At 37.5% G+C, this 27,977-nt stretch overlaps 1 protein-coding gene and 1 pseudogene across 1 annotated transcript; both read right to left on the bottom strand.

Annotated features, from left to right (window-relative positions):
- Positions 1 to 6,407: 6,407 nt before the first annotated feature.
- On the bottom strand, positions 6,408 to 27,794 carry LOC121423685 (annotated as a pseudogene).
- On the bottom strand, positions 23,819 to 24,880 carry LOC121423502. Its single transcript, XM_041618852.1, has one exon. It carries the CDS (start codon positions 24,878 to 24,880, stop codon positions 23,819 to 23,821), a length of 1,062 nt encoding a protein of 353 aa, XP_041474786.1.
- Positions 27,795 to 27,977: the final 183 nt, after the last annotated feature.

A 27,977-nucleotide genomic window follows, 5' to 3' on the forward strand; every position in this document is an offset into this window, starting at 1 on the left:
CGGCAGGACAGCATTTTGCTGGTAAATGCCAAGCTGGTATGTAACCAATTACCTAGGACACATCCTATCTCTAGGTTTAATCAGTCATAATGGCTGACCTTATAGACGACCGATATCACTCTCGGCCTTTTTATCAAAGAGAGCCAGAGTGGGTTTGAACTCACAACCTTGCGATTATGAGTCCAATGCTGTAACCACTGAACCACACGATCTATCCTCGGTAAAGACATATCCTTCTTCACTTTGACAAAAGGCTGAAGCTTACAGTGGACTATGCAGACACAATTATGTTTCTTCTTAATTACTGCAAAGAGGAGTTGCTAGATGGGGAATGAATAATTTAGGATTGTTCAGTCATGGGCAAGGGCACGCATGACCAATGCAGGAATTTGGTGGGCATTACGGGTAAATTAATCACATGATAAATGACTCTCCGGGGATCGTTTCAGAAACTGAATCCAAACATATCTGTAATGTTATATTCATGTTGATGCTCATACAGTCCCATCTCATCTGCATAACTGTCCCCTCTCCCTCTCTCTCTCCATCCCTCTCTCTTTTCATCTCTTCCTCTTTCTTTTCAGTAAATCTTTCTTCTGTCAATGATCGCCTTTCTCTATCTTCCCCCTTTATTCAATTGTTAAGATAATTTGAATGATAAGATTTGTGTTCAAGAAACTGAGTACAAAATATCTGTAATGTTATACTCATGTTGATGCTCATTAAGTCCCATCTAATCTGCATAACACAGTCCCTTCTCTCTCTCTCTTCATCTCTTTCTGTCCCTCTTTTTCTCTTTCTTTTCAACATATCATTCTTCTGTCAATGATCATCCTTCTCTATCTTTCCCCTTTATTCAATTGCTTAGATAATTTGAATATAAACATTTCAAGTATGTTTTGTTCCCTGCCCCCCTCCACCCATCTCTCCCCCTTTCTTTCTTAACCAGCATTATCCCTTCATTTGTGTTTCTATTTTGCACTGTGTCAACTCACCTCCAATCTGTATCTACATGTATATCACCCACCAATCTTTTTTTTTCACTTTTCAATAAATTTGACAACATTCCTTTTTAACTCTATTGTATTGTCTGTCAACTGATAACAATTGATAATGACAAAAATGATAATAATGTCTCTCCCTCTCTCTTTCCCCCTCTCTATCTCATTTCCTCAACATTCCTCTCTATCGTAATTCATAATGAATCCTTTCTGTTTATCATATTTCAATCTTCCAACAACAAAGGTAACACAGACAGCAATGTTCATTCTAAGAATATATACTTTACCCTTTCAGCAATATCTTCCTATTGACAGATATATATGTTTTTTTCTTTGCAAACTGCTCATTTTCAATCCAATTTCCCTTTAAACAAAATGTTACCCAATTACCTAAAATTTCCGGTGTTTGACTGCTTATCAGATAACCTACCTACTTCTCCTAATGAGGCTATTACTTTTATACTAGTTATGTTATTACCAGGGCCAGATCCAGGATTTTCTAAAGGGGGGGGGACATTTTCCCAATGAAAATCTGACAAGAAAAAAACAAAAATTAATAAATTTCTCACTTACAAAAGGGGGGGGGCACACTTGGGTAAAAAATGTATACCTACGTTACAAATTTTCATTATGTCTCTCAAGGGGGGGCATGGGCTGGCTGTGCCCCCCCCCCCTGGATCCGCCACTGACTATTATTTCTATTATAACATTTTGATATGAATGCTAATCAAATGACTTGCTCAAATCTACCATGCGATGTGAGTCACTCATTTTAGCTAACATGGAAATTGGCTAATGATTTCAACTAATTACTAGTTCCACTGACTGGTGAGGGGTTTGAGATGTGGATGGTTTATCAACAACAGCAAAAAAAAAATCCATATCACTAACTTATACAACAGTTATATGACATTTGCTCCAATCAATCTCTAAGGTATGGTAATCCATCCATACCATAATTATTCAAACAGGAAATTTGCACAATCTCCTTAATAAACAAAGAGAATCACACTGAATTTCCATGAGAATGATGAATGTATGAATATACATCATATCTAACAAATATTCTGAACAAATTTGCATGTTGGATGTTCACATTGCTGGCCATCCATAGCTGTGGCTGATTTTAAGACGGGGCCCTAATCTGCTTCCTGCAACAAATGAAAAACATTAAATGCTAGGCCAAAAATTGGTTAATTCCTAATTTGAAATTGATTGCAAATAGGCTTTTTCCAACACATTCTCATACAAAAGATATCATAGAAAGGAGAAGAGATAACAGGAGACAGCTATAAAACTGCAAAACTTCTAGTTCTAAAATAATTACCAACTCTGGGGGCCCCTTTTCATGTAACCATACCTAAATTCTGTTGAAACACAAAGGCCCATATTCTGAAGTCCGGTTTAACTTAAACTCAAGTTTAAAGTTGTGGTTTAAGTATAGGAGGCCAAAAGTATCAAAATTTTTATTAAGTTATATGTTTCTTATGTTTACTTTGCTCTTTCCTGACTCATCGATGGTGAAGACAATCATCTATTTATACTTCCTACACAATTATGAATGATTTGAGAGCCAATTGAGCTAAGGTATGATATTTCTACTGTTATAGTGATTATGTAACAATTGGCTGTCCATACTTAAACCACAACTTTAAACCTGAGTTTAAGTTAAACCCGACTCCCGAATATGGGCCAATGTGTATTAATGCAATAACACAAATTTCTATGGGGATGACCATGAACTGGTTTGTTGAAACAGACCCTGTGTATGCAGTGAATCCAACCCTCCTTTCTGCTCATCCTGTAAAAATATTGTCAGACAGGGAATAGATAGAGCTAGGCATTCACAAAGATTAATATATTCAGTTACTGCCAAAGCTGGCGCTATTCACATTCAAGTAACGGTAACATCATACAACGTTCTCCCAAACGATGCAACCTCTAGTCCCATTCCACTTCTCTGATAAAGTAATTTTTACGTTTTATTCATTTGCTGGTTTATTTCATTTCACTTTCTGATTTAACTAAAATGTACTAGAAGCTTGTCATTCATTTTCTTTCTTTTAACTAAGACTTTATGATTCTAGATTAGTATATAAAAAGAGTTTTTAAGAAAAAGGGAATTATAAGAAAACTGAAAATAGCAACATATATTCTTATTTGGATATGCATATATACATGTAGATGCACTTTGATATAGGATTTAATGGAAATTATCTCTCCATTAAAAAGAAGGAACTCTCACAAATTATTCATGATACAACAAGCACAAAGGATTCCAAAGCTGAAATATTAAATTAATTTTTTTTTTAAAGACTAGCCAAAATATGTGATGATGGTGATGAGGAGAGGGGAGATATGGAACACAAGAAGGAAAAGAAAGAGGACTGAAAGGAGAAGGCAAAATGGAAAAGAAGAAGAGGGGGAGGAGGAGAGATGATGAAGAGAAGGAAGAGTAGGAAAAAGAGGAAGAAAGGCAATAGAGAAGAAGATGAGAGGGAGAGAGGAGAGTGAAGAAGAGAACAAAGAGGAGAAATGAAGAAGAGAGTAAAGAGAGGAAAATAAGAGAGAGAGGAGGGAGGAAAAAGGGGGATGAGGGGGTGAAGAGAAGGAAGAGGGGTGGAGAGGTGACTGAATATGATATAGAAAGAGAGTAAAAAACATCTTTCAGGAGAGAAAAATGATACAATTTTAGATGGATTCTTGACTCCACACAGTCAAAATATATTGTTCTCAAATTGCTAGACCAAGAATAAACTACACACATACATGTAACTTCTAAAATGTTAACATGATTTATGTGACCTTCGAACCCCAAATAGACTAAAATTTTTGTCCATCCAATATGCAGAACTGAAAAAATATTGTAAAAAGATCCCTAAAATGGTTCTACATTTACCTTAAGAACAATCTATTTGGGTGAACATGACCTACGAGATCTTTGACCTTTGTCCTCATGACCCTCAAATCTGATCAGATAATTTTTCCCTCCATTATACATACATGATTCAAGTTTAAGTTTAAGTTGATACCTTAAAGAGTTCTTCAATATGTCCAATAACAAGATCTGATTTGGGAATGTAATGATCTCTGTGACCTTTGACCTTATGATCCCAAAAACTAATCAGGTAATTGTAACTCCTATATCACATACTTGGATCATGTTTGAAGTTTATCAGTCAAATGAATCTTTAGTTATCATGGGAATAAAAAAGGACAGACAGATGACCCAAACACATGACCATAGCAACCACCAAAGGTGGGCAGAGGCTTAAAAATAGAAGGAAAAAGAGGCATTAATTCAATTAACTTGGTACTTAACATATCAAAACCTACTGAAAATCTCTTGAAGGATAAAACCTCTCAATATGAAAATCTTGCCAAATTAAAAAGTAAATGGAAAATGGAAGTGATATTTTTATGTGATTGCTAAGGAAGCATGAATGTTTGTAAGCAAGCAACCAGAGGACCGACGGCTTAAGGTCCTCTCCGAGGGACCTGGTACTGAGGTTTAATGCCTTAACAAGGGGCACTAGTGCATCAAGTGGGAATCGAACTCAGGTCACCGGAATCCGAAGCTGACTGAGCTATCACGTACCGTAGTGCACTGTAGGTTTGCTAAAACCTCTTTTTGCATTTGAATTATATTCTTCTTTTGCATTACTTTTGTTTATTTGTCTTTTTTATCCTGTATGTTTTAAACTGATTTGTATTTATGTCACGGTGGTGCCCACCCATAAGTTTTTCTCAAACTTCCAGGGGCTCAAAATCACATGTTTTAATCTAAATTTGTATATCTATGACTTATTGATTGAAATAAATGTGAATTGATTGAAAAAGTAATCATCACTGACAAGTATCCTTTTTGAAAGAAAACACAATGAAACAAAGACTGGAGAATATTCAGGAAATCACTGTGACATCTGCAAAATATCTACTGATTGCAAATAAAACCTTGGTCACATTTGATCTACGGCGGCCGTACGTCGAGTCGATAACAGCCGTTTTATTAATTTCAATTCAAACCACCTTTATGTAGTTGGTACAAAAAATGTTGAAACGGCTGTTTTCGACTCGCCGTACGGCCGCGGTAGAGCAAATGTGACCATGGTATAAGGTGCTAACACTCTGCTACAACTATGCTGAAATGTAAGACCCTAGAAATGCCCTTTAGCCTTACATATCCATTTCATATGACATCCCCCCTTAGTGGTTTGTAGGGTGCCTGAAATGACTAATGAATTCTGAAAAGCGAGAAATAAATGTTTCTATATCCCCGCTTCATTGATTTCTTACTGCGAGCCATATCAGGGGGTGCTTCACGAAACATCTTTTCACTGATTTTCACTACTAAATTTGCTCTGAGCCAATCAGATGCGAGGATTTCAGTAGCTTATAACAAAAAGTCAGGGAAAATCACTGAGTATTTGTATCATGAAATGCACCCCTGATCAGGTTTGAATGGAATCACAATAACCAGAGGTTATGGAAATCGAGGAACTATTTCTCATTTACAGGATGAATGATTAATTGGGTGGGTTCTAATTACAATAGAATGTCAGAGTGCATGAAGCAGCTTCTGTCAATTCTCTTTCTCTACATGAACCTTCCTTGGTCTCTTTCTACCCCAGTTCTCCTTTCTTTCCTATTCAAAACTCATTACTAGTTTGGGCCAGTCTCACTTTTCTCATCATTCTCACTTTTCCAATCTCTCTTAAAATCAAGTATGTATGTCTCTGAAAATTCGGAGTATTCACTGAAAACATGCGAGCAAACTATCAAAGGGAGATGCCAGAGAAATGAGAAAAGATAAAGCATTTTTTTACTCCAGTCCTACACCCGTACCAAAAGAAGTCAGTCATCAAGGTATTTAAAAAGTAAACAATTTTTTGCATTATATACATATATCATAGTAAAAAAATAAAAAGAACATTATGAAAGTGAAAATAGTCCATGACTGGACGCCATTTAAAAACAAAGTCTCCCCCTGCTACATTCACTTTAACCTCTTTTTCATCTCCATTTTTCATCTATATATATTGCTCAATTCAACTATCTATCTCCTTTTTTTCCTTCTATCATTCATATTTAATAGTTGCTCTTAATATCTTATGCCCCTTCAACTGCACAACTTGAAAAGGAAATATTTCTAGTTTTCAGTTTCTTGTGAGTTCTTCTAAACTTATCTCTAATTATGAGTAACTTATGTGTTCTTCTAAGATAGCCCTTCAAGCATTTGCGTTACAGATTTAGTAATGGAGCTGATGAGGATTTTATCCTGAAATTTTTCGTCCATTTCATTGATTGACTGAAGAAGTAATTGATATATTTTTGTACCGATTTGTGGGTGTGACATGACATATTAATTTCTACAAATATAATTCACAAACTTCAAAAACACAAAGATAAGTTTGAACATGGTTGTTTTTATTAACAAAAATAATGAACATGATGATGGACAAATGTTTATGAAGACATGGAATGAAAACATTACAGCTGAACACATGTGATGATACAAATATAGACCTGTAACCTAAAGCTTAGCAATTGATTGTGAAGTGGATTTTTGCAATTGATCATACATAATAATCAATGTAATCAATCGCAGAAATCAGCCCTACGATCAATCGCTAAGCTTTGAGTAGCGGGGTCGGGAAGAAGTTCACAAAACAATGAGATAAATGAAGATGTACAATCAAATGAAAATGGTTTATCTAGCCCCCCCTTTCAAGGTCTTCAAAATAGTTGCAATCATCAGGAATTCATTTCCAGAAGTAGCTAATAATTTCTAGCTTCATCTTTGCCTTTTTAAGGGGATCAGAAAATTGAAGAGATGTATTTTCTGTATGAATAACTTTTTTAAACATGAATGACAGTTGTGGTAATGATCTAAAAATGAGTTGGAACAGAAACCAATAAAATGAACACCAAAATGGTCAAAATGAATTAAAATGAACATGGTTTAGAATCACTTCAGTGGTTGTCATGATGATGAAAATGGTAACTAAACTAGTTTGATTGTGTTTAAACTAGGGCTGAGTCTTTCTGGATTTTTTCTTTCTTACCAATTGGAATCTGGTATTAAGTTTGGTAAATTGAAGTCAATAATCGTCAGGTTTCAAACAACTACACATCTTTATAAAAATTTAAATCCTTCATCAACATTGAGTTCCAAATCTTAATCACTGAAATTTTAAATGGAAGGAGAATTAGCTTGTCATATTTATTCATTTCCTTGTCCAAAGTTGCTGGTATTTATGATCTCTTCCATAAAGGAGACTGCCACATCATGTACAATTGTTGCCATAGAGGGCACTTTGCAACCTAGAGTTTGAAAGTCACATCATGACCAACTACAAGAAGACAGCTCGTCCCTCTATGGCCATTAGAGACATATGGCATTGATGAATTTGGACAAGAAATCAAGGAAATACAATTAGCTTATCTCACCTCCATAGACTAGCTAATGTTATTGTTAAAAGATTGTAATTCCAATTTCTATATTGTGCTAAAGCTACAATAAAAACGAAACCGAATATATTACTCTTCGATAGAATTTCAACTGTGCTGCATTAATCTGCGTCATGGAATCAGCAAGTCTACTTGTTGTCCTGATTCCTGTATTTTTGAATGATGAGACTCAGGCCCAGTTTAAAGCACGTAAGGGCAAAGAAAATAATTCCAACACTTTAAAAAAGCAAACAGGTCTTGTTTCATACAATCTTCATCAATAAAGACAAATTTACAACCAACCTTTTTCTTAAAATTTCAATAGAATTGCATTATTTTTATTAATTTTTATGGCAGTCATTCAACCTTGCTACTGGTATTTGAAGCAGGACCTGTTCATTTCATCACAATTACATGAACAACACAAAAAGTTAAATTAGAAATGCTTAGCATGCAAAGAGTGTTTAAGTTATGAAAAAAAAAATGTTTTATGATCACTTATCCTTGAGATAAACTGATACTCTTTATTTTTATCAAAGACTAGCTTGAATAGAGCTAGAACCATATTTGTTACATGTGGAACAACCATACAGTATTTGTTATGTATGGAGCAATGGGAAAAAGATTGCTTTGTTTTCTGTAGTCACAGGACTATTGAGACAGGGGGAGCATTTCATGAAGAATTTAGTCAGTGACCTTCACCGACTAATTTGCTTTCAGCCAATCAGATGCAAGGATTTCAGTAGCTTTTAACATTTGTCAGTGAAAATCACAGCCAATTTGTTTTAAATGAAATGCCCCCCCCCCCTTGCTCCTCTCCAATTAATTTTGCTATAGCATGCATCCTCCATAGACCCAATCCCACTGAAATGCAGACTCAGCTTAAAATGGGTTAATATGCCATTACATATGAACAAATTGTCAATGTATATTAGTTTAAATGATACTTTATCACTTAAAAAACATTTCATTGTAAACAAGGCGTTGATTATTCTGACCTCATGTTTATTTAACACCCATGAAAATACATCAGCTTCAGCTTTTCTTGAGAAAACACCACAAAGTATGTGAATATTTATAGAGCAATTGCAAGAGAGCAGTTTGTGAGAAGAGAAAAAATAGTCTACTGTGAGTCACAATCATATCGGACAAAGAAATATATTTAATTGTTTGTCTAAAGCTGTTATTACTTAACATGTCTGTGACATTGCAGTTTATAGGGCTCATGGCTTGTTAAAAGTGAAATACATCCATTCAATCTGTTTTTTTACAAAATTCTCAATGTGAGAAAGTATTAGTTTGTGAATACATTTTTCACAGGTTTCAGCACAAAAGGCAAGGAAAATATGATTTCTTTTCAAAAGGAAACGATTGAGCAGAGAGGGATGGAACAAAAAGTTTGAATACACCACGGACTTGTGTTCTAATAAGATATAGAAAACCACAAATATAATCCTACATGGTAAATAAGAATGAAGAAAGTATGTACAGAAGGCACTCTAGATGAAAGTCTTGTCCTGAATCTGTAGATTTTTTCATTTATCTAACATTGAATCATTGAATAAACAATGGTTGATTTCAAGTCTGGTGTTGGTCCTGGGCTCCGTAACACAAAGAATAGCGATCAATCGCTAAATGAAATGACCAATCAATATCTATGATACATGCGCATTTGGTTCAAAATACTGACCAGGGACCAATCAGTGCGGTTCTTTCATATTTGCAATCCATCGCAAACTTTTGTGTTCCGGAGCCCTGGTGTTGGTGTTGAAATTTGGATTGCTTCCCCTAGCTCCAAAACTTATTCAAAGTTTGTAAAACTGATCCAGATCACATTATTGATATCTCAGCGAGTGAGTGACCTTTTGGGACCATCTTCATTTTATGTTTGATTTTATAATCGTGTAAAAATTGACCTAACACCAACACCAAAGGTCAACACTGAACTTGAAATCACCCAATGTTGTTTTATGATAAATGCCAATTTTTTGTGGAAACAATTTTAAAATAGGTTCATACAGAATCCAATAAAATGACCACCTAAATGTCTGTATGTATAAATAAACTATAAAATAGATGCCAAAGCATTATGGAAAAAATTGCATAATTGCTGAGAAATCAGCAAAATAAGTACAGCGTTCCAGCCAAATGTCAGGTCTCTCTCAAAGCAAGAATAATAAAACACTGTCCCAAATGTACTTATCTGTGTTGGTGATCATCAGTGATTGTTTTTCAGCTTTTATTTCAATTTATGTACATGTAATTGGACCAGATCCAGACCTACAATTCTATAGTGACAATTAACCTTGGTTTTACAGACTTTCTCATGAAAATCAGTGTTAACTGAAACAACTTTCGTTTAACATCTTTAACAATTATACCACTTTTTTCACAGCCACTTGTTTCTCCCTATACTTGTAAGAAATATTCAACAGGTCAAATAGAATTCTATTAGGAGAGGTTTAACATAGAAAGTGCAATTGAAAAAGAGTCTATATGCTTCAGAGTGCAGTAATATATCTGTTTGGTCATGAACAAGGAAAAGGAATTTTGCAGGGAAAAAAAACCTATTGGACTGCTGTTGTAGAGAACTGCTATATTTTCTTAAATCAAGATATATTCTGGATACTATTGATGTAAACTTTCTGTCAGCAAAATACATCAGTACACCTGGTGGGTGTTTCATAAAGCTGTTTGTTAAGTTGCACACAACTTTATGCATGGCTAGTAAGTCATTTCCATAGGAAAGGTAGGGATATCTCACGAAAGAGTCATCAATCGTGCGTAAAGTCATCCGTTAGATGCAAACAGCTTTATGAAATACCCACCTGGATGCATTGACTTTACTCATCAAAGTTGTGATGGATCTAAATTTAATCTCATGGTAAAATGGATTCAATTACTTGACCGTACAGTGTGCAATTAAGATCAAATCTCAATTGCAATTCATCATAGCTGGATATAGGCATTAACAACTAAAATAAAATAAATAAAACTATATTTGACTGGAACACTACGTTTTTTCATCTTCCGCAAGGCATTTATGCATGAGTGAACGGATAGCTCTAGCTCTTAGCTCAAGCTCCAACACTTCCAACTCTGAATCGCCGGATTCTTTCTTCTCCTCTGGCGCTGTCGAGGTCGAGGGTGATTTCATCGAGGCACGGGCGAGGGTTAGCTGAGAAGGCTGGCCAGCAGCCTTATCTACATCAACACCTAAATCTAGGGAATCTAAATTGATATCATCATCATCATCCTCATCGCTCTCATCGCTGTCATCATCATCCTCATCGCTATCATCGCTGTCATCATCACTTTCATCCTCACCATCATCACTGTCACCATCACCATCATCATCTTCTTCACAAATTATCTCTTTTGCATCATCGGTATCCATGGCAACTGCATTCCCTGCTGCTCCATCATCGCAGCTCTGAGAAACGGAAGCGTTGCTATCCGCAAGACCACTCTGATGTCGGACCACCGTCTCATCTTCATCCACACTGGGAACACCCGACACCTTTGAAACACCCAACACCTTAGGATCACCCAACACCTTACCTGACACTTTGCCTTCTAAACCCTTTCTACCACCTACTAATCCCTCTAATTTTCTCCTCATCTCTTCTTCCCTAAATCTCCTGTCCTCCTCGGTTTCTTCTTCTTCCTCTTCCTCTTCTTCACTCTCGAGCTCCAGGATCTCTCTAATCTCTCCGGATGACAAGCTCCCAGAGGGGGTGGGTGGGAGTGGGGTATCTCATTTGGATCGCATCTGTTGGTAAGAATGAAAAGGAAGATGAACATGCTATGAACTGTAGTGTAATAGGATTGAGCAACTTTCTGGAGGTTGGCAAACATCTGACCTGTGGGCCCTCCATGCCTTTGGTACATGAAATAATGTTTCAAGAGGAAAACCTGAAAATTTTGTTTCATAAGCATAATTACATCATTACATAAGAAAAAAGGTGATTATTTACCCTCCATAGCCTAGTGTTAACATAGGTTTTCCTATGGACTCTTATGTTGGGTGCGCAGAACTGCAATATTACCTCTGCCGATTTTGAATAAATTTTCAGCTAATATATTTCTTTTACTTTCTCTATTGATTCAAATGAACTTTTATTGATTGTAGTTATCATTATCACAGCAATTACGTGCAAATGACCAATCTGTTAAAAAAAATCTCAGTTTCAAACCATCATTTTTTCTGAATGATCCACTACTAGGCTTTGTTTTATGGGCCTTAGTTCTTCAATGTAATGAATCCCACTTACCAACATGAGGCGGAGGTGGAGGGGGAGATGGAGACTTTGGAAGATCCACAGGATCCTTCTTCCTCGGAGACCTGCTCCTTGACCTGGACCTGGATCTACTTCTGGACCAGCTACGAGACCAGCTCCGGCTCCACGATCGGCTCCATGATCTCCTCCTGGATCGGGAACGACTCCTCGAATAGCGCCCTCTAGATCGACTCCTCGAGCGACGATCTCTTGAGCGACTTCTTGAAGACCAACTACTACTATTCATAAGGGAAAACATGTTGATAGATATTATAATAAGCATTTCAAACATGACATGAATATTCTTTGGTTCCGCAATCATACCCTTCACAAGTCTGTTTATTCTTTCTTTAAAGGGGAAGTTCACCCTGACAAAAAGTTTATTGTAAAAATAGCAGAAAAAATAATCAAAAATATTGCCTAAGGTTTGAGAAAAATTCATCAAATAATTAAAAAGTTATTAGAATTTCTATTATTCGATTCGTGACGTCATATGCGAGCAGCATTCCTACATAGCGAATGGTAAAAAATCAATGAAATGTCATTTTCTCAGAAAATTGAAAATGGTTTTGACTGTAGCTTTTGTATATCAATAGACAAATCATTTCACACCCGATCATGAATAGAAAACAAAATTAAGTTATCAGGAACCATACAAAATTTGAAATTCATGCATTTTATATTACATAACACATGGGGCAGCTGCTCGTTTATGACGTCACAAATCCAAAACTTTGAACTCTAATAACTTTCTTACTCTTTAACGGATTTTCCTCAAACCTTCACCAATATTTTTTACTATTTTTTCTGCTATTTTTACAACAGAGTTTTCTTCAGGGTGAACTTCCCCTTTAATAAACTGAAATTAAATAGGGCATCAAAATAAAATTGCGATCGATTGCAGGTCAATAACAGGTCCCAAATATCAATCACAACTCTGACAATTGCACATTCATATTTCATTGCTGGTGTACTTCTTGCAAGAAGAAGCAAAAGTCAATTTTCTTTAGTTACAATTGATATATCAATTGCAAATCAGTAACAGAAACTTGCATATATTTCCTTGCAACATCCCATGAGACTACTTATCAGGGATTTTTTCACAAAAAGTAACCATACAGTTATAGGACAATTATTTTGAGAAGTTCTAACGAACTTTATGACATAACGGTAATGTGATATATAAGAACTGGGTTTTTGTTAATTATTATTATCAATGTAATGTGAGAGTGCAAGGTTGACTAAATGACAAGCATTCTTGAAGACCAGTTTAACTTAGACCAAGGTCTAACGCTGTGCTAAAATTATGGGAAGCCAAAAATGTCAAAGAGCATTTACAGTACATGTTTTTTTTTATCTTTCCTTGGCTCTTTCCTCATGTTTTATTGATGGAGGTAACTATTTCAGTAATTATTCCCAGCCAGGTGTGAATGATTTGAGTGTCAAATAAGCTCACAAAGTGGACTGGTATTGTTAGAGGCACCTGTCATAATTAATAATAATAATAATCCGCTTTTATATAGCGCTTAATCCATCGGAACGACGTGTCTAAGCGCTTTACAGATATATTATTACCCCGGTAATCGGATTCAATCAGTCATTCCCACACACAATGTGTGCACATCCTCCACTCCCTGGGGAGTATATATAATTGGCTTTCCATAGTTAAACCACAACTTTAGATCAGAGTTAAATTAAACCCGAGTTCAGATGGTCAAGAAAACTCAAGCTACTCAAGCTACCTTCTTCTCCTTCTCCTTGGTGATCTTGACCTTTGACGGCTTGATGATACTTCTGAATGCTTTTCTGTAGAATCTATGATAATACAAAGACATGTTTTTCAACAAGTGACTGTTACAGTTGCTTAAACCGACGTTTCTTCATGACACACCAAATCTATTGAAACTCACAGACACAAACATGCTTGGCAAACGCTGGCTAACATCTTTGCATTTGGGCTTGCGTTTAGCTGCATATTGCCTGAATGGAGAAAATCGCAGTCAAAGGCAACACAACGCAATAAAACAAGCTAATACGAGGTCAATACGCTGACTAACACAGAGGCCTTTCGTTCTAGCTATTAATGTAAAAAATTTTTCAAAAATTTGCAACTTTACCGCAACCAAAATACATTCGAGCAAAGACAAGGGGCAATGAGGATATGCGAGCAATGAGCAGAAACAATGAGCAAAGAGCAACATCTCGTTGAGTAGAGCATTCCTTTCACCTTATGTAGCTTCACACTCATGCCTATTCACTATTTTTGTCTATATAGCAATTTACATAGTGATTTCCTGCTTCAGAATCTAACCTCATTGTTTCATACCAAAGATATATACCTCAATTCCAGTGTAGAAAGTTCATATAATAAATTCATGAACAAAAATGATTTGTAGACTTTGCTCACCTTTATTCTTTGTTTTACTGGTATCAGCTGTAGACTTGGTTCCAGACTTTGATACACCACCTCCAGGGGCTGCGCTGGATCCTGGTTGAGTTCTTGGTTTACCAAAGGCTAGTTCCTCGATGTTTACATCAATCTCCACAGGAACGCCATCGATATCCTCTGCCTTGGTCTCCTCATCAGTTTTCTAGGATTAATATTTGATCAAATGGATGATGAGGTATGTCTATACTTCACCTATAGCTATGAATCTGTATGAGATTAGAACTTTTGTTCATGAGAGAAAAAATCTTAACAAAGTTCTGTAAAGTCCTATGTTAAAATCTGCTATGCAAAATAATTTTATGTACCAGTTACCCTAAAGAAAAGTTTGTTGTAAAAATAGCAGAAAAAATTAATAAAAAATATTGGTGAAAGTTTCAGGAAAATCTGTCAAAAATTAAGAAAGTTATTAGAACTTTGAATTTTGGATTTGTGATGTCATAAACGAGCAGCTGCCCCATATGCAATGAAAAATGCATGAATTTCATTTTTTAATGGTTCCTGACTTGTTTTTGTTTTCTTTTCATGATCGTGTGTGAATGATTTGTCTATTGATATACAAAAGGTACAGTAAAACCATTTTCTATTTGTCTGAGAAAATAATATTTCATTGATTTCTTTACCAATTTCTATGTAGGAATACTGCTCGCATATGACGTCACAAATCAAATAATTAAAATTCTAATAACTTTTTAATTCTTTGATGGATTTTCTCAAACCTTCGGCAAGATTTTTTCATTATTTTTCCTGCTATTTGTGCAATAAACCTTTTTTCAGGGTGAACATCCCCTTTAAAAAATGTTGAGCAAACTGTGAATATTCCTTGAAATGAATCAACTAAACCTTGGTTTAAACGTTCCTTATGTTTAATCACAGCTTGGGTTATTATATAAATTCCATAAATTTCTATTTTCAATGGAACATGATAAACACAGGTATTTTCCTAACAGCAGGTAATATGGAATGATGTATCTCATGATACATTCCCCGCCCGAACAAGTATTTATAGAATTACTTTTTATTTTTGGAGAAAATCTCATATTAGGGAACTTTTTTTGATCAAACAACATAAAGAGGAACTGTTCATCTGTGACGTCACAAATCACAACTGTAGAAATTCCTAAATCTTTTATCTTTTGACGGATTTCTTAAATTTTATCAATATTTGTTTTGTTTTTTTTTAACTTGTATGAAACCAATGATCGGAGTGAACTTTCCCCAAAACACTGAAGATTTTTAGGCCTGTATTCTGAACTCAGGTTCAACTCAGACCATGGTCTAACTCTGTGCTAAAATTATGGGAAGCCAAACATGTCAAAATTTGTTCACATGGTATGTTACCTATTCTTACTGTGCTCTTTCCTAATTCTTCAATGGTGAAGACAATTATCTTTTTCATCCTTCCCAGACAGTTAATGATTTGATGGTCAAATGAGCTTATAATATGAACCTCTACTGTTAGAGATTTATGTCACAATTGGCTGTCCATAGTTAAACCACAACTTTAGACCAGACTTTAAATTAAATCCGGCTTCAGAATAAGGGCATTTGACCTTAAATGGCAAATCATTGTTCCCTACCTGAGGCTCTGTGACAGGTTTGACGGTACTATCAATGGATGTCTCCATCTCGGCTCCTTCTTTCTTTTCCTCCTCAGCATTCATCTCGGCTTGAACTGATGATGTCGCCATGGTAACAGCTTCTTCTTTTTCCTCTTCTGGAGCCGATTCATCGGAATCTGACGATGATAGCATCTCTGTTCCTATAGGATGGGATCAAAGAGATAATTCACACAGATAGACTGAGGTAAACAGCTTTCAAATGTCAAGTTTAGTCTACTCTTGATCCTCAAATTTGATTATCATTATTTTTCTATTAATTTTCATACATGGGACAAAAATCTCTGGCTCATTGGCCCATATTCTGACGTCCAGTTTAAATTACACCATGGTCTAACTCTGTGTTAAAATTATACGAAGCTAAATTTGTCAAATCTTGTCAACGTTTTGTCCGTATTCAAGGGACTGAAATGGCTTCGAATATATTGGAGCAGTATTTTACAGGCTTACTATTGGGGTGTTGCAAGAATCTTGCGATCAATTGCAAGTCTATTTTCGTTCCCAAAATCAAGCATAAGCCGTGCAATTGATTGCTAATCTAGTGCATGAAACAAGGAGTGTAATCTGATTTGTTATCGGTAAAAGTGATAAATCAATTGTAAAACTGCAACAAAATATTTGTGATTTATTGCAATTTTCGTGCAACATCTCCTATGTGTAACGAGCAATAGATGCATTGACGTCTTCCTGTCGCCATGTTAAAGGCTGAAGCCATTGCCTTGCATGCATTGGTGATCGGCAGCTGGCCTATCTCTGACAACTCTGTTTACACATATTCCTATATCCTCTGAGGGAGGGTGCTATGAGATTATGATGTCATATGCATAAGGTCAATAAAGGAACCAAGTATCACACTCACCTTGGATGACATGCTTAATCCTCTTTCTTGACATTCCTTCTAATTGGTTCAGACATAGTTGCTTCAGCTCATCAAGTGGAACATACTGCAAAAACAAATAAAGATTTTAATGTAATTTATGCTCACTGCAATTCATTAAAATCAATGTGATTCATTCATATATATCGTACAATGGCCCTATGTACAATGTCCATTAAAGGGCCTAAATTTTTTTATGTTTGTATAACTTTGCGCTCAACAAATCGTAGACCCTTCCATGATTTAATCTGTAGAAAAATTGTATGATTGTGGTACCTCAAGCTAAGATTGTACAATTAGTAGGATACGGTCATCCCAAGGGTACCATACAATGATTGTATACTAAATGTAAATGGGGCATATAGGAGATTTGAGCGTATAGATACAGAGCGTTGTGGTCCAGAGGATTAGTCTGCAGACTTTGAAACAGATGGTAATGGATTCAAATCCCAGCCATGCTGTTATTTCCTTCGCAATTGTGCTGCTGCACTCAACTCAGGTGAGGTTAATGGGTACCTGGTGGGAATTTATTTATTCCTTGAAATGCTTCCACACTATAAAAGGCTGGGGGGCTAAAGCCAGTCCTCTGGAAACATTGGGAGGTTATATTTTAAAGGAGAAATTCACCCTGACAAAAAGTTTATTTGAAAATTAGCAGGAAAAATAATTTAAAATATTGCCAAAGGTTAGAGAAAAAATCCATCAAAGAATGTTTTTAGAATTTAGATTATTTGATTTATGATGTCATATGCGAGCAGCTTTCCTACATATCATATGGTAAAATAATCAATGGTCAAAAAATCAATGAAAAGTCATTTTCTCAAAAAAATGAAAATGGTTTTTACTGTACCTTCAGTATAACAATAGACAATCATTTCACACCCATTTCTAAAAGAAAACAAAAATAAGTCATCATGAACTATTAAAAAATCAAAATTTATGCATTTTATGTAAAATAACATATGGGGGCAGCTACTTGTTTATGACGTCAAAAATCTAAAACTTAAAATTCTAATAACTTTCTTCATCTATAATGAATTTTCCTCAAACCTTCATCAATATTTTTTATTATTTATTCTGCTACTTTTATGACAAACTTTTCATCAGGGTAAACTTCCCCCTTAATGTGAAATACGCTTTACAAGAACTGCATTACAAATTATTACCTTGAGTATATCAGGAACCATGCTCGTAAGTTGAAGACCTTTGACTGCTTTGAATGCTTCGTTGATCAACTGTTCTCTATCGTGAAGATAGAACTCAAGAGGTTGTTTCTCCTTGCTCAGATCCAGGTCGGAATCAGCATCACTTCCCTGGTTACTCTTTGCTTTGCTTTTACCTGTAGCCTTGGACTGGATGATTTAAAGTCAGACGCAAGAAAAATCAATCAATCGCAACTGTTTGTAAGACGGGGCCCAGACATGAATCAATAAGTTGGAATGGAATATCCAGCGTGTGACACTGGCACTGGTCCGATGGTCCCAGACCAGTAAAAATTGCTGTCGGGCCAGTAACTTTTCAGAAATGGCCAGATTTACTGGTCTGATATGACCAGTAAAAAATATATCTGATATTATTTTCTCCTATTTTGTAAATTATGAAAATGGCTCTTGCATCTTAAAAAATGGCTATCCAAAATTGAGAAATGGCTCTCATGAATTGTGTTGTGTGTACCGTTTTTTTTGGGGGGGGGTTTGGGGGGGGCAATATAAGCAATAAAAGACAGCAAAACAAACTCAAGACTTATTAATGTTTTTCTTTATTTTGGGGGGCCAGTAAATTTAAGGTTTAGACCAGTAAAAAATTGAAAACTGGTCCGACATAAACAGGTTGGACCAGTAGAAAAAACGGGTTAGTTTGGAGCCCTGGAATATCTATGTACACCTTTCACAAATCTATGTAGTGAAGAAGACCTACCTTTTTCTTGGCGACTTTCTTTCTCTTTTTTCCATCCTTGGTCCCTTTTCGTTTTGTTCCTTTCTTCTGCTCAGGGGTTTCCCCTTGTGTGGAGTCAGGTAACATATCTGGTAAAGATCAAATTTCAAGACTGAACTGACAATCATTTGGTCTACTAAATACTCCGTTCTGCTTCTCAATCTCTTCTTTCCTGATCTCATACTTCTTACAAACAATACGGTCGGCATTTTTCCTCTTATGCAGCTTCATTTCTTTGGAACAATCTCCCTCTACAAATTTGCAATGCTAACTGTGTTAATACATTTAAAGTTATGCTTAAAACTCATCTTTCTAAATCTTAAATTGATCATATAATATGATTATTGGCCCATTTGATGGTATTTCTTTATTCATGATCTGGTGAGAAAAAGTTGTAAATTGTATAATTAGTTTTGATACATTTTGTTGTGAAAAGTATTTCTATTTCATTTTACATACTTCACTTTTCTTTCTCTTAACCGCTCAGATGCAATTTGCGGATTTACAGTATATAAAATTGTTATTATCATTTATACTAAGAATGTATTTCAAAAGGAGTAGACAGATTCTACATAGGAGTATTCATATAAAACTTGCCATAATGATATAATACTTGCTTATATAGTAACACCTTAATATATTTAGCACCTGCTTACTTAACACATACTTGATTAAGTGTTAGGTGCTATATAGGCAAGTATATTATTCATCAGGAGTCTCTAAGCCCTACAATACAAACACCCAAGGTGTTTTGTGAAATACATGAATATATGCAATACACGAAGGTGAATCTATGACTTTATATGCTTTATATTAAGAAATGTCTATTTTGAATACACTAACAGTCCACATTATGTTGGGTGTCTGATTTTTAAGACTATTTTTGTCTTCTCTTGGCTCCCCCACAATAATGTACATTTCTTTATAAGTACGTTTGAATTCCTTAATTGGATCGTTTCCCTTTTCAATTGTGTGTGTTTCCTATCTTGTACCTATTTCTAATGTTGTTTTTATACCATTGTGGAAATAAATGATTTGATTTGACATTCTATGAATATTTCTTTTTGCATCTTCTATGACCAAATTCAGGGATGTACATGTATATTAGTATATGATTCTGAAATAACTTGCACTGTTTCGCATCAGAGCTATAAAACAATTGCAAAACATGTGAACTCCACTTTAATTTTAATACAAATTGCGCTCACGGCAAGTATTAACACAACAGTATATTTAGCACTGAATTCTAAACAAGAACCCATGCATTAGCACACATTTAAATTATCTGTAAATCCTTACACTCTTTTAAACTTTTTTAAATTCCTAACTGCATCTGTGTACAGTTTACTAGATAGATGGCACTTAATAAATGTTTATTATTATTAGTATTATTATTGTGGTTACAGTGCATTATCTTATCTAATGACCTAAATTGTACTGCGAAGAATTTGTTCCACTTTTTACATGTTTGATGTTCTTATATTTTGTCTTTCTCTTGTATAAAAGAGCTGGGCCCGTCTTACAAAGAGTTATAATTGATCCCATCAAGTTAACTCTTGAAAATCCATCAATGTCATAATTTTTTCTACAGAAAATTTGCACAAAGCCCTTTGTAAACAAAGAGAAGCACAGTGAATTTTCAAGAAAACAAAGAATGCATCAATACATCAAAGTTAGAAAATATTTTGAACAAACATGCATAATAGATATGGACGTTGCTGGCCGTCCATAGTTTTGATTGATCAGATCGCAACTCTTTGTAAGACAGGGTCCTGTTCAAATGTTGCCACTTGAGTCCAGTTTATTGGACAATCTCATAAATGCAGGATAAATTTTGAAAATATTTCAAGCATTTCACAGACCATGCTTTATGAGGGAAAGGAGACAGGCGTCAATAATAAGTTGTGAAGAAACTATCAAATATTCAATATTTACAAGAGGTCTAGTTGTCAATATGCCAGGTTTTGGACATAAACTGCTCATGAGCCATGTGATATTCACAGAAGTATCTAGGAAATGTACAAACCTTGTTTTACTTCAGCCATACTGCTACATATCTACAAGTAACACCTGTAAAATAAAGAAAGATAAAGAGAATTTCAAAATACAATTTATAGAGAGAGAATATCAAAATCATGAATATGAAATAACATGAAATTAAAAAATGAAATCACCCAGTCACACAATCTACATAAATTTCTACCCAACTGCCATAGATTCTATAATAAAGTAACGTATGTATAAATTCCAAGAATCATAAAAAAAAATCTATATTTTATTGATCGAAATGACATGAAATGAAATATACTCCAAGATTTTAAGGTATGATTCATGATATTTATTGGCCATATGACAACTGAAGATGGTCATCAAAAAGTAAAGTCTGATGAAAAAGAGAAAGATCCCATGGGGAGGCACTCGACCAAAAAAGTGGTAGGGGTGTGCCGCGGGCGAGACAAAAAACGGGGGCCTTGGAACGGGCTTATTGTAAAAAGGAGGGTCCTCGGAACGGGCTTCTGAACTACAATTTTGTGAAAACGGGGGTCCTTGGAACGGATCGCCAGCGTGTGAGTACGTGCGTATGCACCCCTATGGAACGGGCATGCGTGCATGATGCAGCTAGCGCGGCCTCCACCGGGTGCGCTCGTGCAGAGACGATGGTCGGACAGCGCTCGGCGGCCGCTTTTCACCAAAATTGCAGCAGATCAATGCGACCGGAACGGCGTAACGAAAAATATGCGAAGCTTTGGAGCGGATTTTTTTTCTTCTGTTTTCTCGATAAGAACAAAATGCTATGCCTTGGAGCGGTTTTGTTTTTTTTCTCAATAAGACAAGAATGCTCCTGATGCTATGCCTTGGAGCGGAAATTTGGGTGTAAAAATGGGGGTCCCCTCCGCGGCACATACCCACTATGCATTACATACTGAGTGTCCCCCCCCCCGGGAAAGATCGAGGAGTCCTTTTTGAGAAGTCTCCATCCTTTAGCACCCATGCTGCTGATGGTGCAAAAAGGGCTAATGCAAAACAATGACATCCCATCCTTGGATCCGTGGAGATTAAGGACATCAGTGATATAACAATGATTAATCTCCAGGAGCCTCATGGCTAAGGCTCTAGTATAAAAAGTAAAAAAGCCAGAAACACTGTGACTGTCTAAGTCTAACTTAGCCAGGAGGCTTCTAGAGAGTAAAAAACATTTACTAACGTAAGCTTACTCTCAACGAAGCCAGGTCTTCCTTTCTATTCACCTGCACAGAGGGCCCCAAAACCTGAAACTTTCACCCCCGAGATTTCTACTTTCCTTCTGAAAGATCTTGCCCTAAAACGCCCCGCAACACCTGCGTCTGTAACGTGGGGGAAGAACAATAGGAAAAAAGATGGCGGCGTAAACATCGGGCAAGTCTCTTCCATCTTTTCATAATAATTGTCTCATTTTTTGATAAATTCTTTTCTTAAAAATAAAATCGATAGTGTAAATATGTTGGAAATGAAGTTGTAATCCACCCATGGTTTCAAATCATCTCGTGTGTGAAGGATTCATATGCACCTGGTACACACAAATCTTTCACACCTTTTTAGCTCAAATAACTATGACTTTACATCATAGCTACGAATTCTAATTGTGCTATGACACTTACCAAACCATATGGATCGTTTGTTGACTTCTCTTTGCTGTCTTTTTAATAAAATAAAAGCATTTTTTCGTGATCTTCACGTAGATGCCTCTGGATCAGCGTGGATATCAATTTTTGCCTTAAGAGGGCCCGCGATACTATTCACAAGCCGGTTTGTTTACGGTTCTGCAGCTTGTATTGCTAGCTGCATTCTAGGCGATCAGCATTATTTTCTTGCTCGTTTAATCCACTTTCATCATCATCTTGTCAAAAGATGGCGTACTTTACCTATAAGTATATACATGAGATGCAACCTGTTGATTTTTGGTACAATTTCCTATTATGCGCCGACGACTTGAATCGAGAATGTTCGATAGGCAAAATTGAATTCCGATTGTTGTTTGCGTAATTTCCACCGCAGTATTAAGGATAACTAAGGACGGATTGAACGGTTGATATTTGGAGTTAAGCGATAAAAACAGTTTTATAAATAATTCCTTTTTAAAATGAAGTTAAAATACGAATGTACAATTGCAAGAGTCATAGTGGAGAAATATTGAAAGGTTTGGTGTGTTTTATTCCCTCACATTCGTGTGATGAATGAAAACGTCAAAGTCCACTATGAAATCACATGCGTTGTGCGAGGTTAGTATAATTACTAACCTCGCATGTTGTGTGAGTGGTTGTAATCCATGTACATGATTTAGGGTGAGATCTTTCAGAAGGAAAGTAGAAATCTCGGGGTGAAAGTTTCAGGTTTTGGGGCCCTCTATGTAGGTGAATAGAAAGGAAGACCTTTCTTCGTTGAGAGTAAGCTAAGCTTACGTTAGTAAATGATTTTTACTCTCTAGAAGCCTCCTGGCTAGTCTAACTCTAACTTCTAAATTACTAAGATACTTAAGTTCCTAACTAAGAACAAAAAAAATAGTCTTACTCTTAGAGAAACAGGAAGTGAATGAACCTGGCTTGAGTCTCTACAATCTTTTGTTATTTTAGGTGGCTGTCGCAAGAGGAACTCTTTGGATGACCCTCACATCAATTGAAAATGAGAAAGGGGAGACAGACTAGGCTATGCAATGCCGCTATAGTTTGAAGGTTTGCATGGTGGCATGTACAATTGCTGATGTGGTTTACGGTACACCATGTGGAGTGTTATAGAAGCAGTGGATAGAAGAAGAGAGGAAGTGGATAGGCGAGAAAGTGGAGATTTTGAGAATAGAGTATTCTTTCTTGAGAATAGTCCTGAAAAGGACTGTAAACCAGAAGGAATGTTGAGTGAGAACAGCTTGAGTAGTAGAGCTGATGAGGAGATGCTGGCTTGCGTCGGCGAGTAGAGATGATGAGTAGTAGAGAGACTCGACGTTTCGGACAGGTTGACTGTCCGTCTTCAGGAGTGAGTGTTCGCTCGGCGTGCGGCGGTACTTATGGCGTGCATGCGGACGTGGGGGAAAGCTCTAGGCCGGGTTGACGTCGTAGGTGGCGCTCTGTGTGTGGGTCGGCGGTTTGGCGGGAAACGAGTGGGCGTCGTATGCGGACGTGGTGAGTAGACGGCGGCGTGAGTTACGGCGGCGTGTGTGTGTGTCGGCGGTGTGTACATCAATGGTGGCGTTCTGTGCGTGTTGGTCGGCGGACTCGTCGGGTGAGCTTCGGCGGGAGTGAGTGGGTGGCCTGGTGTACGGATGAGGTGTTGGGTCGTCGGCGGAGGTTGTAGCGAGGTGTCGGTGGCGGTGGTGTGTGTGTCGGCGGAGTCCCTGGTTGAGTTGGTGATGCAATCAGACTGCTGTGTTGGGTAGGAGGGCTCGGTGGAGTGACGGTGGACGGCTGGTTGTTTGTGGATTGGTTAGAAGTTTGATGGTGACGTAGGATTGGGTGCCAGATGCTGTTGATGTGGAGGCCAGGGTCTTGAGGCACAGTGTTATGTTGATGTATCTCAATGGCTTCCCTGACCCTTCTGGTATTCCAGTGCCGGATGTTGGTGATTAGGTGGCTCCTTTCCCATTCTATGCGGTGATTCTCTTGTTGTGCGTGCTTGACGATGGCGGATCGGTCCCAGTCGCTGCGTCGGTGGTGGGTCTTGTGTTCCTTGAGTCTGGTGTCGAAGTCTCGGCCAGTTTCCCCAATGTAGACTTTACCGCAGTCGCAGGGGATCTTGTAGACGCCTGGTTGTTTGTTGGATGGGTGCTTGTCCTTATGAGAGTGAAGGATGGAGTGTAGTTTTCGAGAGGATTGGTGTCTGACGAGGATGTTGGCAGAGTGAAGGATGCGTTGTAGTCGGTGTGAAGTCTTGCCGATGTAGGGTAGTACTATGGTGGCGACGGGCTTGGTTTCGGATGGGTTTTCGGTGCTGTCGGTGCTGGGTTGATGGTTGGGTGGTTGAGTCTTGATCCTTCTTCTGGGGTAGTGGTTGATGGTGGTGAGTGCATTGGTCACGTGCTTGAGTTCTTGATGTAAGTGTGCCTTGTCGCTGAGTTGGTGGGCTCGTCTGATGAGTGTGTTGGCGACTGATTGGTGGATGGACGGGTGGTGGTGTGAGCGGAAGTTGAGGTAGCGGTCTGTGTGGGTAGGTTTCCGGTACACCTGGTGAGATGGGAATCCAGACGGTGTCTTAGTGATGAGAACGTCTAGAAATGGAATTGAGTTGTCGCGTTGGGTCTCCATGGTGAACTTGATGCTGGGGTGCTGGTTGTTGAGGTGGTTGAGAAACTGGTGAAGGTCGGGTGTGCTGTGCGGCCAGATGACAAAGGTGTCGTCGACGTAGCGGAGCCAGAGTGAAGGAGGTTTGTCCGCACGCCAAGACTTCGAACACTCACTCCTGAAGACGGACAGTCAACCTGTCCGAAACGTCGAGTCTCTCTACTACTCATCATCTCTACTCGCCGACGCAAGCCAGCATCTCCTCATCAGCTCTACTACTCAAGCTGTTCTCACTCAACATTCCTTCTGGTTTACAGTCCTTTTCAGGACTATTCTCAAGAAAGAATACTCTATTCTCAAATCTCCACTTTCTCGCCTATCCACTTCCTCTCTTCTTCTATCCACTGCTTCTATAACACTCCACATGGTGTACCGTAAACCACATCAGCAATTAGACTAGGCTATGTAGAGTTGTAAACCCCTCAAAAAAAGTTTTGCAACTCAGTTTTGGGGGATGATATCTTTTTGGTTAATGAAGTATAAAAGATGAAACTGGTATCATTGGAAAGCTGAATTATTCCTCTTTCCAATGACATGCCATTTGCTGTGATTATGTAATCATGGAATATGCAATCACCCTGAACATTGAGAAAAGTCAGAAGTGAAATGTTGCAAAATGCATTGATTTCTAACAAGAGTCTCCATTTCTATAGAATTTCCACCATGCGCGTGACAGTGAATGCATCACGGTCCATCCTCGAAACAACTGGAAACGACGCATTTTGCAACATTTCATTTCTAACATTGCTGCGTATTATCATGTGCATTACGAAAATGTCCCGTTTGATTCTCGACCTCACTTCGGACTGCAAACTGCGGTCGTATACCCCGTTTTGCGTTTGGGAAATCTCAAACAACTTTTCCAACCCCGATAAACCCATCTTGGCCAGGTAATCCCCTTGTCTCGATTTCACCACCACGGGCCAGCTAAACGAGCGTTGAGCCAAGGACGAAATGATAAACAACAGCTGTGCTATTACGTAAGACTTGTCTGCCTGTAGAAGGATCTTCGGAATGAAATTATTGTATTCGATATTAATCACGTTTTCAAAGGCATATTACATTCAGACATCCAATACTAGTCCATTTTCAATTTCGAACGAAGAAAATCGACCTCGAAATAAGGAAAGTATGCAGAATAAAAATTACGGTATGCTTAGCATGCAAGGACCGCGATGCATCCCATCTAGTTTCTGTCCGTACAGCAAGAAAATATGGGATGCATGCCGTTCACTCGCGCAACGATACAGTCTTAACGAAAGAAAGAAAGGAAGGAAGGAAGAGAGAGAGAGAGAAAGAAAGAAAGAAAGAAAGAAAAAGAAAGAAAGAAAGGAAGAAAAAAGTTTCTATCAACGCGTGTATACATGGAACTCCATGCACTCACCAGAACACACATTGCAATCCATCGTGTGTGGCCCCCTGCTGTGACCGTTGATGATGGGTGTATTATCTTCGGACCGAGGTCAAGAAACAGGTGTTTCTATACTTAAATTTCATGCTTGAGGGCAATAGGGTTTTGAGAAGAGATTTGATAAGGGAAACTTGGGGTATACTGCTCTTAAAAGCAAGATTTTCGTCATGTCTGTGTATTCCATGATAACGCTAGCATTACAAATGACACATGATTGTAAAGAATAATCATGCTTTCTAAAGATATCACTTTTACGCATGATGATGGCACATTAAGAAATTAATTAGCACTCAAACTTGCAGTTTGAGTTGTAGAACTCAAGCATGACATGGCAACGAATTTTGCAACATTTCATTTTTTTACATTGCTGCATATATTATAACCTCGTTCGTAGGATGAGTGGCTGCATATTTACCATGTCTGTGTATTTCATAACACTAGCATTACAAATGACACATGATCCCGGGGGGGGGGGGCCACTTCCATTCACGAGTGGATACCATGCGCAACCATGGGGTCTCGAAAAGCACCCTAAACACGTATTTTCCATATTCTGAAAATGCACCCCTTAACAAGTATTGGCGTGTGAAACACTACCCTTAACAAGTATTGGAAACAAAACGATACTCTTGGCAAATATTCCCTGAAATGAACCCCTTAACAAGTACAGGAATGTTTTATTGTTATGGGTCCTTCGGTCGTCGGCTTTACCTTATTTGGTTTAGTACGACCTCACCTTCTACACCTCGCGCAAATAGGACTCTAAACACGTAGTATTGGGGCAAAAGGACATCCTTTATAAAACATTTTAATTTTGTTTTATCATCCCCGCAAACACGTAATTTTCCTAGCGAAATAGATACCCTTTTTTCATTATTTCTGTGTTTTTGACACCCTTATCACGTTACGTACGTAACGTGCCCTATCGTGAAAAGGACATCCTTTTTACGTGTTTTTTTGGTCGCGCATGGTATCCACTCGTCAATGTAAGTGGCCCCCCCGGGACATGATCGTAAAGAAGAATAATCATACTTTCCAATGATACCACTTTTCCATATGATAATGGCACACTAAGAAATTTATTAGCACTCAAACTTGAGTTGCAGAACTTTTTTTGAGGGGTTTATTTATTTATATAGTCCCACATATGCCTTTTTGTGTGAGTTCACACTCTTTAAATTCTCTTTTTATAACTCTACCGTACCTTCTTCTAACAATATATAAAACGTGTCTACTGACATCTTCAACTCTCTCATTTGCATAGTATCACCATGTTGTGCATGTTTGTAAAATAATAAGCAAAAATCTCATAACTTACATAGGCTTTAAACACTGCAGAATACCACGCACATTTACTTTTTAGTCAACGACAACACTGAGACGAGACTGAGGCTAAGTCATGATCCTCCGAACATTAACAGCGCGTGCATATACCGGTATGCCGCGCCTGGCCGGCCTGCAGCGCAGCGAGCTACCTAACCTAGCTAGGCTAGCGAAAGGGCGGGGATCCAATGGGTCGCCAGTGGAGGGAGCTAGGGCCAGGGGAGGGTGTTTTGTTTTTTCTGTTTCGTTTAATTGATTTTGTTCCGTTTATTTTTTTTTTTGGGGGGGGGCATCACTGATGGGTGCCGTTCAGCAGATCATGCATAT

Source organism: Lytechinus variegatus, chromosome 11 (genome assembly GCF_018143015.1).
Source record: "Lytechinus variegatus isolate NC3 chromosome 11, Lvar_3.0, whole genome shotgun sequence".
Classification (NCBI taxonomy): Eukaryota; Metazoa; Echinodermata; class Echinoidea; order Temnopleuroida; family Toxopneustidae; genus Lytechinus; species Lytechinus variegatus.